The 11,016-nt window shown below is 34.3% G+C and overlaps 1 protein-coding gene across 1 annotated transcript in view; it reads right to left on the minus strand.

Moving 5' to 3' along the window:
- The window catches only part of ANKRD17 (ankyrin repeat domain 17), a 294,287-nt gene that overhangs the window by 106,620 nt on the left and 176,651 nt on the right, over positions 1-11,016 (minus strand). Inside the window, 7 exon segments of the mRNA XM_007942797.2 lie at positions 2,364-2,473; positions 2,823-3,014; positions 4,199-4,436; positions 6,311-6,405; positions 8,943-9,176; positions 9,998-10,145; positions 10,576-10,723. Coding sequence (XP_007940988.1) covers positions 2,364-2,473; positions 2,823-3,014; positions 4,199-4,436; positions 6,311-6,405; positions 8,943-9,176; positions 9,998-10,145; positions 10,576-10,723 — 1,165 coding nt within the window.

Raw genomic sequence — 11,016 nt, forward strand, 5'->3', positions numbered from 1 at the left:
TTCTAATTTTAAAAAATTTCTTATCAAAATCCTGTTCTCTGGAAACAGTGTAAGCACTGAAGTTATATTCATGCAATTGCAATACCCTCATCTAAATCCATCTGGGTAAATTTTCTTTCTCCCTATAAAAAAGGAACTTGAATGGTATATTACACTCTACAGAAAAAAATTCAGTATTATTAACATCATCCTCATCTTCTCCATTTTCTTTTCAGTAGTATGTATCATATCTGTATGAAATGTATCATATCATTTCTTTAAGCACATAACATCCCTCACTTTATAGACTTCTTTTTTATCTTATAGGAAAATAATATGGTATCATGACAATTTAAATATTTCTAAAACCATCAGTTATAACATGCTACTAGAGCTTTCTGTGTCTTAAAAGGATTGAAAACTTGTATTCTTGTTTTTGTTGGGCTACACTGGAGAAATTTTCAGATCTCAGAATATGAGTGTTTGAGAAAAACTACATTTTGTATAATTTGTATACTTCCATTTATTTTAAACATTCATATTTGATGAACAACTCTTTTCTTTTAAGCCATTCCAGAGGCTGTTTAATAATTACTATGCAAGTACTAAAGATTACATTGCTGCATGTTTCATAGCCATTGAAGTAAAAAATGGAAACGCATTTCCAAAACCATAGAAGATCAGAATCTAACAAGGGAGACATATGCACATAAATAAATAAAATACAACTTGTATAGTAAGTACTTTAACAGTTGTTAGTGGTTAAAGCACTGGCTGCTAACCAAAAGGTCAGTGGTTCGAACCTACCAGCTACTCTGCCGGAGAAAGATGTGGCAGTCTGCTTCCATAATGATTACAGCCTTGGAAACCCTATTGGTCAGTTCTGCTCTGACCTTTAGGGTAGCTATGAGTCAGAATCGATGGCAGTGGTATTAACACATGCAGCTCTAAAAGAGATGACAATAATTTAACCTTCTCTATTCATTTAGATCGAGAGAAGTTAATAAAATTATTACGTTTATACAACTAATTACTAGAGAAGACAGTTTCTGTCTACATGTAACTTTCTGTCGTAAAACTATGAATTTCCACAATAGAACTCACATTTGCTTACTAATTTCAGAACCTCAGCTCCCAAAACATATACTGTTATTGTCGTTAGGTGCTGTTTAATCTATTTTGACTCATAGCAGCATCATTAGGCAGAGTAGAAGTGTCCTATGGAGTTTTCTTGGTTGTAATTTTACAGAATCTGATTGCCAGATCTTTCTTCCAAGAAGCCACCGGATGGGTTTGAGTTGCCAACCTTTTAATAATCAGAGCAGCTGAATGCTTAGGCATTTGTTACATCCCCTAAAAATAAAAACCAAACTCACTGCCATGAGTCAGTTTGACTCACTGCAACCCCTCCTTGGGTTTCCAAGGCAGTATCTCTACAGAAGATTGCCCAATCTTCCTTCTGAGAAGTAGCTAGTGGGTTTGAACCGCCAGCCTTCTGGTTAGCAGTCAAATGCCTTAGGTACTATGCCACCAGAGCTCCCATTTGCTACATCAGTGGTTACAATTCAACTTAAAACCTACCTTCTTCTCTCTCTCTCTCTCTCCCCCCACTCCCCAAAGATTAAACTGGAAGACTAGCTATTCTTCTCATACACATTAGAGCTCTATGCTTCCAAACCTCTCAGGCTACGCTACATTCATATTATCTTTCCACTGGAATATCTCTTCTGTGACATTATCCTATCTGCCGTTTTAAAATGTTACCCATGTGATCTCTTTTACCTTTTAAACCGTATTCAGATGAAATCTTTACCTCTTCTGAACTTCTTTATTACCTGCATTTCCTTAAGACATCTCTTTATAATCTACCTTACAGTAACATCAGTATTTATTTCATCTTTCTTGCTAAATCATAAGCTTCCTGAACGCAAATACTATTTGTTAAACTCATCTTTTAAATGCTCTTATATAACAGTAGTACGAACAATGTAGGCACCATTATTAGTCCCTAAGCTGCACAGAAATGCCTCTAAGCCACATTTTCTTTTTCACATCATCAGAAAAGCTTCTAAAAATAGCTTTGTAAATACATAAGGGAAGATTAATTTGTATTAACATAGCTACCACAAAATTTTTCTTTTTTGTTTTTGTGAGGAATAAGGGAAAGTGGATTGGATAGTCTACTAACTCAAAGAAAGTCAGAACCACCACCAAATAGTGTTTAAAAAAAAAAAAAAGGTAACAAAATGAGATAAAGAAGCTTATAAAGGCCAACATAAAATTAGAAGTAAAGAAATACTTTTTATCAATAATCTCCATAGAGTTTTACATCAATATCTGCTCTTACATTTAAATACTAAGATTTAAAAAGTGACGTAGCTTACCAGATCTGCTCCCGCCTGAAGTAAGACATCTGCCACATCAGTATGACCATTTTCACAGGCATATGTTAGTGCTGTATCTCCCGTTGCTGTGGTTGCATGAACATTAGCTCCTGTAACAGTATTACAAACAACAGACTTTATAAAAACAAACTTAAAACATAAATTAGACATAGAAATTTCTCCTAGATAACTCATATTCCCTCAAATTAGACAAAATAGCCCTGTTTCAATAAAATAAACTGTCAGCACTTTTACACTAGAAGCAAAAAAAAAGGTAACTGCTAAAAGACACTTTAAACAGCAGTAAAGTAAGTCATTTATTCAGAATACATGCAAAAGAATATCACATTATTTTATTAAAAGCAAAAAAAGTTGGATTTAAATATATTTACTTAAATAAATCATGTAAAAAAAATTCTCCCAAATGCAAAAAAAAAAATATATATATATATATCCTACCTGCAGCTAGTAAGTATTTCACTAACTCCAAATGACCCTCTTGAGCAGCTTCCATTAAAGGAGTAGAACAGCCTAGTTCTATATCAGCTCCTGCTTTAATTAGAAAGTCTGCCACTTCCAGAAACCCTCCACAGCAAGCCAGAGTCAAGGCAGTCTCTTGAGTTTCTTCTGTCTGTGCATTGATATTTGCTCCTAAAACAAAAATCCCAATTATTTAAAGAATGTTATTCACTTATCCCAGAGATAAGCAAATATAACTGTTTCCTAAAAATTAATATTTCAAAAAATGAACTGCTTATATTAGCATACTAAACAAGAAACTGTGTCTCTCCTACTGTTGGAGGCTAAAATAAAATTCTAAATTACATCCACTAGTCCATAGTTGGGAGCTCTGGTAGCATAGTGCCTAAGGCACTTGACTGCTAACCAGAAGGCTGGAGGTTCAAACCCACCGGCCACTCCTCGGAAGGAAGGTTGGGCAATCCTACTTCCGTAGTGATACTGCCTCAGAAACCCAAGGAGGGGTCGCTATGAGTCGGGGCCGACTCGACGGCAAATAACAGCAATAACAACAGTCCATGGTTGGTATACACAGCTGTAATAAAATCAAGTCAGCCAGAAGGTACAAGCTACACCCTTTCACTTTAATAATTAAAAAATAATGATGATAAAGAGGCTGCTTCTGAGGATGGTAATAATAGCAAATATTTAATAACAAATATTTAAAACGCTATATATTATTTAGGTATCAGTATAAGCTCCATTTTATAGCTAAAGAAATTGAAGGTCGTTAACTTGCTCAACGTCACAACAACATCATCACCATCAGCACCGTAACTGACACTTAGCAGGCACTGTGTGATACTCATTATTTTAAGAGCTTTATATGTGTGTGTATGTGTGTGTGTGTGTGTGTGTGTATAATTTCACCTCACAGCAACGCTACAGCTGAGAAAACTGAGGTATTAAGAAGTTAGTAGTGAAGTTGTGATTCATACCTACTAAGTCTGGCTCTAGAATTTATGCTTTTAAAATTCTAGTTGAATATTATCTTCTAATGAAGATAAAACAATTTATGTCAAATACTTATTAATAGGTTATTCTGCCCCCTAAGGAACTCCCTGGGTATATCAGCTTGAAAAATACTCATAAACCTCTCTACATAACCCACATCCCAACACCATCCTAAGCATCCTCTCTTTTTCATTCACATAGCACATAATGGCTCTAAAAGGTCTGTATTTGATCTTTAGTTTGGATAACAACATCTCATTAGAAATTTACTAAAAATATGAAAATCTGAAATTCAATTTTATAGAATTGTAATCTTCCTGTATTACACATTTACGCTTCAGTGCCTTGACGGATATAGTTACCTTGGCCTAGTAGTAACGCCACCATTTCTTCATGTCCTTCACGAGCTGCCTCCATCAATGGTGTATAACCTTCATCATTGACCTCTTCCAGGCTAGCTCCTCTTTCAATAAGTAACGCTGCAAGTTCCACATGCCCACCACATGCAGCCAAAGTCAACGGTGACTCAAATGAATCAGCAGGCATGTTCACTTGGGCACCACTGTCAAGAAGTAACCTAGCTACTTCAACATGGCCATCCTAATTATAATGCAATTTAAAAAATAAAAAATAAAAATTTAAAAAATATTTAAAATTTTGAAGACATCTCAATTATTATGTAGTGAAATTTACTAATCACCACTACTCAAGTAAAAATTAATGAATCTAGTTTAGCAAAGTCAATCAGTAATTATGAACTTCTGCCTATATTTCATTAGTAAGTCAAGAATATAAAACAAGTAGAAAAATGATACCTTCAATAAAGAGGCTTAATAATCATCAGGGAAGAAAACAGTAAGAACATGAAATAAGAGCCTACTATAGTGGGTAAGACACTTGCCTGCTAACCAGATGGCTGGCGGTTCAAACCCACCAGCCACTCCTCGGAAGGAAGGTTGGGCAATCCTACTTCCGTAGTGATACTGCCTCGGAAACCCAAGGAGGGGTCGCTATGAGTCGGGCCGACTCGACGGCACATAACAACAACAACAACATGAGATCACAGATCATCAACACTGCATAGCACAAACTTAGGTGCTAAAAGGGTAAAGTTTACAGAAGGTAACACAAAACCCTTAATAGTGACAAAAATTTTAATTAAGCAGAAAAAAAAAGAAGTACGTTCTGAGAGAGTGAAAAGAAGGGTACATTATAGATTAGTGAAAAGGGAACATAATACATACATGGCATATTTATTGTTCACCACTCACTCAAATGCCAGGAAAATACAAAAAACAGGAAGGAAGTTCTCTCTTACTATCTTCCTATCTTTTACCTGTCATCCTTTCTTGAAGAGTTCCTAATTATTGGCAAATCCGACATGCTCTTTGCCCTCTTATTTCTTCCTTCTGTATATTATCTCCAGGCATTTTGCTCTCTTTTAAATCTGTTATACACATTTTTGCCTCCATGTTCACCTCTTTACACAAATGTCATGTCTTATTACTATGGTAACTTTACTGTTCCTTCAGGTCAAAATGTCCTCTTCTGCATAAAAATTCAACTTGAAAATTTCCTTTAAAGTCCAGTTTAAAGCCTCTAATCTTTTTACAAATCTTTCAAATGTCCAATACTTATTTCTAATGTATAGGCTAAGAACATCATTCTTCTGTTTCTTAATTTTCATATAGGTTGTTTTCCCAATGATGGGTCATAGGATGATTTAAGTACCTCATCATATGGAACAATAATAATATTATTGTAACTGCTAATAACAATGATTATTATTTTAATGGTTTTTGCCAGATCGTCTTATTTAATCCTCACATGAACCCCACTCATAAAAGGCTATTATCTTCATTTTAGAGATGTGGAACCAAGAAACTTTGAAGCACACTTAAATTTGTTCAAAGGAAATGGAAATAAGGAAAACAACAGATAACTCAAGTCTTAAAGGGCTACCTAGTATGTTTAAAAATAAATAAAAAGAGTAAATAAAATGTAACATCCTTTTCAATACTCAATTTTTAAAAGGAAGGGACAAGAAACTTCAAATTTACTTAGTCCTTTCTCTTATCTCTGTCTATAATGTTACTGATTCATCCTGTGTCACAAATCATAGAATGAGACACAGAGGTTTAAGAGCACTATTATTACTCATAACCAAGTAAAGGCTCTAAAAAATCAATATAAAGTTATGTGAGAAAAAGAAAGTGAAGGTGGTAGTGTAAAGCTTCAGAAAGTAACTCGAATAGCAGTTAATATTATACAACCCGATCTGAAAACAACTGAAAATTCAAATAGCTAAGGTTCTCCACAATAAGGCCACAATAAACAGAATCTTTGTACCCAATAAAACGGTAATCATCATACAATGTTAAGTCTCTCTTTCTCTACCTAAGATACACACACACACATACATACATTTATATATATTATATACATATATAATGTATATTTTTCACTAATCTTACCATGCAAGCCTCCATTAGAGCAGTATGCATTTCATCTGTTTTATGCTCTTGATCCGCGCCTGCTGCCAAAAGAAATCGCACCATCTCTAGATGTCCTAAACCAAAAGCATATAAGATTACTTAAAAATATTTTATTATTCCAGAGTTAAATATAAAAAAAAAATTATGATATTCTCAAAATGGTTATATTTAACTTCTAGCATTTAATTTATAAGCATAATATGAAAGCCAGCTACAAGCCACCCTCAACTACTGAAAACAAAATTATACAAGTGATCTTAGCTATTCCACTCCTTACCCAATTACCCTATAAACTGCTGCTACCAAAATCCCTGCTACAAATGAGCACTGATGCTTTTAAAATCCAACACCCAGAATATCCCCTCTATAACCTTTTAAGAACTCAAGCATGCTGTAATTATCCTTTTACTTATGCTATGGATTAAAACAGTTTTCATGATATCATTCAAATTATTCCTATAAGGAAGTGTGTTTTAAGTTCCAATAACTAATTTACATACATTTTAGGAACAACATGTTTGTGAGTTGGGAAATGCATATATGAAACATTTCTGAAAAAACACAATTTGCTTTATATTTATTCATTTATTTACATATAAACATACACACATACACACACACACTCATATTTATACACATTCAAAGAAATAATATGCTCTAATTCAGAAAAGACACCTTATTAGTGGTTAAAATACAGAAGACAAATTGTATTTTAAAAAGGTCTTCAGGTACTATGCAAGAAATGAACAAAAAAGGATTCTTTTGTTTTTTTAAAAAGTTTTATTTGGACTGAGCTATAGTTAATTCTTAATCCACTGGAAATGGGAGAAAGGGTAGATGGTCATAGAGAAACAGTTAAAACAAAATTCATTACAGTAAATACAGTAAAACAAAACTTACTACATTTGTTACATCTCCTTTTTGCTAACTACCTACACCTCCCTCTTCCTGTCATTCTCCCCTTCCAAAGATCTGCATCAATGTTTATTCTCAGCCTGAGTTCTACCCCTTCCCCATCTCCTCCCTATCCATCTATGTCCTAGGAAACCTCACCAGAAATAGAGGAAGGGGAGAGGGTCCATGGATCCCTGAAGGTAGTAGAGATGTTCTCCACCAGCTCAGGTCTAGATCCAGCTTCTAATTAAAGCCTGCAAGACCCAACCTCAGTTGCCCCTTTTGGAAAGCAGGGTGGGGCTAGAAGCAAAGGGGAGAGGGAAGAGTAATTATGCGTAGCACCATTTCAAAGTTCTTCTGGCCAGCTGGGACTCAGTAGTTATATACTGCCAGTTTGGGTTCAAATGTATAGGCGAAAAAGGCCTCCCAATCAGCCAGCCAGAGGCTGCCCACGGCTTAATTCTTCTTTTGCCAATGAAGATCAGCCTTGGCCTCATTATCAAACCAGGTTGGGGAAGTAAAGGATTTCAGCTATGCTTCCTAAAGATTATTAATCTGAAAATCTGTTCATTCAATACCAGATAATCAAAAGCATTTAGATAAAGTACATTTTTTAATTTAATTTTTAATCATTTATGTATCCAACCATTATTTGAACCATGTATTTTGAAGTTATTATTCCAAAAGACACCAGATAATCCTGGACACTCTTTAAAGTAATGGAACAAAACAATAGTATGGCCTGGGCTAGCAGGAAACAAAAAAGCACCCAGAGTAGTAAATTAAAGTACAAAATTTAAGGAGGCACTCACTCAATTTCATGCAAATGATGGGTCAGCCCTAGAGAGTACTGACTCCTTTAATTTTGTACTCTGCCTTACTCCATAAGGAGGCATTATCTCTCAATCTCAGGACCCCAGAAATTTCTCCCTTAGCTTTTTCATGATGCCTCAGGGTCATGATTTATCCATTATTTTATGATGCAAATATGACACAGCTGCAGATGAAACACTGATTAATTAATATGCAGCCATAAAATATTGTAAAAGTTGCTTTTGTAAAATAATAGTTCTTTACTTTATAGGCAATTATCTGCCACAGAAGTGGAGTAAAAAATATTCAGCTCTGTTCTTTTTAGAATGCAACACATTAGCTTTTCAAAGACTAAGTACAGCTTTCCAGGCAACTGTATTGTCCTCCCAAGGGAGGCTATTTTTTCATATTACCAATATTTTCTAGTTAGTTCATGTGATTTAAAATATTTAAAAATTTCTCTTCTTGTATCTCCTCCTATCCCTTCCATTTCTGTTTTGTTTTTGGTATCATAAGAAATAGCTGGCTATTATCATTACTTTTAAACCTGCCTGTTGAATACTTCCAAATTTACAAATATGCAATGGAATTCTTTTGCATAAAGGTGGCAGATAATCTGACATGCAAGACCTATTAAAAAGAACAGCACATATCAAAAGTAAGTAACTCCAAGTCTCTGATAATTCAATCATTAAGTCATTTTCTACTGACAGTATTTAAGACATGGAGTCCATATTTTAAAAACATAAATATTCAATGTTTAATTTTTAAACACGCTCATTTAATATTCAATTACATACTATATACCATCATTCATAATTCAATTCACTTTTTATCTAAGATTATAGAAAATAACTGTAATTACATGTGTTTAAAAACTTTAAGAAAGGATTTTATACTGTACCTTTGTAACATGCTAAGGTAAGTGCACTCTCTTTGAATTCATTGGAATGCGTATTAATGCCAGCCCCATTTTCTAGCAGCAATCTGGCTACTTCCACATGTCCAGCACTTCCAGCTTCCATAAGAGGAGTATGACCATTTTCATTATGGTCCTCAATACTAGCACCGGATTCCAAGAGCACCTTTACAACATCTACATAGCCTCCAGCACAAGCATATGTAAGTGCTGTATTGCCTGTTTTTTGAGGAAAGAAAAGAAGACATTAACATAAAAATGTAGCCTCTAATTTAAATCAAGTCTCTCATTTAGCATCATGAAGAAAACTGAAATTGAGAATACTGTTTATAAAAATATATATAGAGAGAGGCATATGTATGTGTATATACATGTATAAATATATGTTATTAATCAGAGAATTGTTTCTCACACTTTATATTTTTAATTTAATCTTTTCAATCAAAAAGTGTGTGTGTGTGTGTATACACACACCCGTACCGTTCCTTTTAACTATATGCATTTGTTTTCAATACAACTTTAAACACCCGTTAACTCATCAAAAACTTCCTTGATAAAAAATCTCCCATACAGTAAGAAAATAAACCTTTTGGATAAAAGAATAGTTTATAAACTCCTCAAACCAAAACTTTTAGATCTTAATAATTATTTCAAATATCTAAAAATAAAATGTAAATGCTTACATGCAGGAAATACAATATACCTTTTAATGTAATTTGAGAGTGTTCACACAAATCCATCCAGGCCCAAGATGGAAATAAAAAATCAGTTCCAACTAAACATATATCCCTTCCATGATACAATGTTTTCAAGTAAGACTACTTTTCTGTGGGCCACAATTTTAATAATGGCAGGGAATGATGGCCTGTCTTCTGTTCCTATTCTTACTCTAGCCCTCTTACTCTAAACCTCACACAGACTTACGCAAATTGCACAACACTTATAATAGCAAAAGTATCACTAATGGTCATTTTCATATCAAACATTTATTAGCAAAGGGTGTTACTACACAGCAAAACAAAAAAAGAAATATGCATTACCCGTTGAAGACTGTGCATTGACATCGGCTTTATGAGCTAGCAGCAACTTCACAATTTTGACATGTCCTCCATTAGCAGCAGCCATTAAAGGTGTAATGTCACCTTTGATTCCTCTATCTTCCACATTTGCATGCATTGCTAACAAAACCTTATGGGGAAAAAAATAAGTTTAAAGGATACTAGCAAATGATAATTCTATCAAAAAAGAAAATGCTGAAGAAATGTTTATTTGTAATGTAGTAAAAAGACCAAAAACCACAGAATATTTAGCTAGCAATTTATTTGCTGGAATGAACCTAACAGTCCAAGTCTTTTACTTCATTATTTCCTTCCTAAACCAAAATCAAACCCTCTGCCATCGAGTTGATTCCAACTCATAGCACCCCCCACTGGGTTCAAAAGTTGTAAACTTTCGGAAGCAGATTGCCTTACCTTTCTCTGGCAGAGCAGCTAGTGAGTTTGAACTGCTGATCTTCTGGTTAGCAGCCAAATGCCTTACCCACTATGCCACCAGAGTGCTTTACTTCCTTACTGAGTAGGCCATATAATAAAGCACAGCTTTATTAGATAATACAAACCTGTGCAAGCTCATAGTATCCAGCAGAACAAGCTAAACAAAGGAGGCTCTCCCCTTCCTCGGTATGTTCATTTACACTTCGTCCTTCAATGAGTAATTTGCGCACAGCATTCACGTCTCCTTCTGAACAAGCTTCTGCTAAACTGCGGCTATTAAGGGAAGAATATTATAAGGATATCAGAATTACAGAAATTATACAGCAGTACTAAACTAGAATGAGTATTTCGATGCTACGACCAATGACAAAAAGAAAAAATGTGCTTCATTCAGTTGACTGAGTTTTTAGTACCTACATTTAAAGGTCACTGATTAAAAATATTAATCCAAAATGTTTTCGGATATGCAACTGCAGGATGGGGTAAAGTCTAACTTACTGCAAGTGGAGAAATAACAAAACTTTAATATATATATAAACTTTTATAAAAATATTTATATATACATA

The sequence above is a fragment of the Orycteropus afer genome, unplaced genomic scaffold (genome assembly GCF_000298275.1).
Source record: "Orycteropus afer afer isolate SDZICR_OR568_19922 unplaced genomic scaffold, OryAfe1.0 scaffold00098, whole genome shotgun sequence".
NCBI lineage: Eukaryota > Metazoa > Chordata > Mammalia > Tubulidentata > Orycteropodidae > Orycteropus > Orycteropus afer.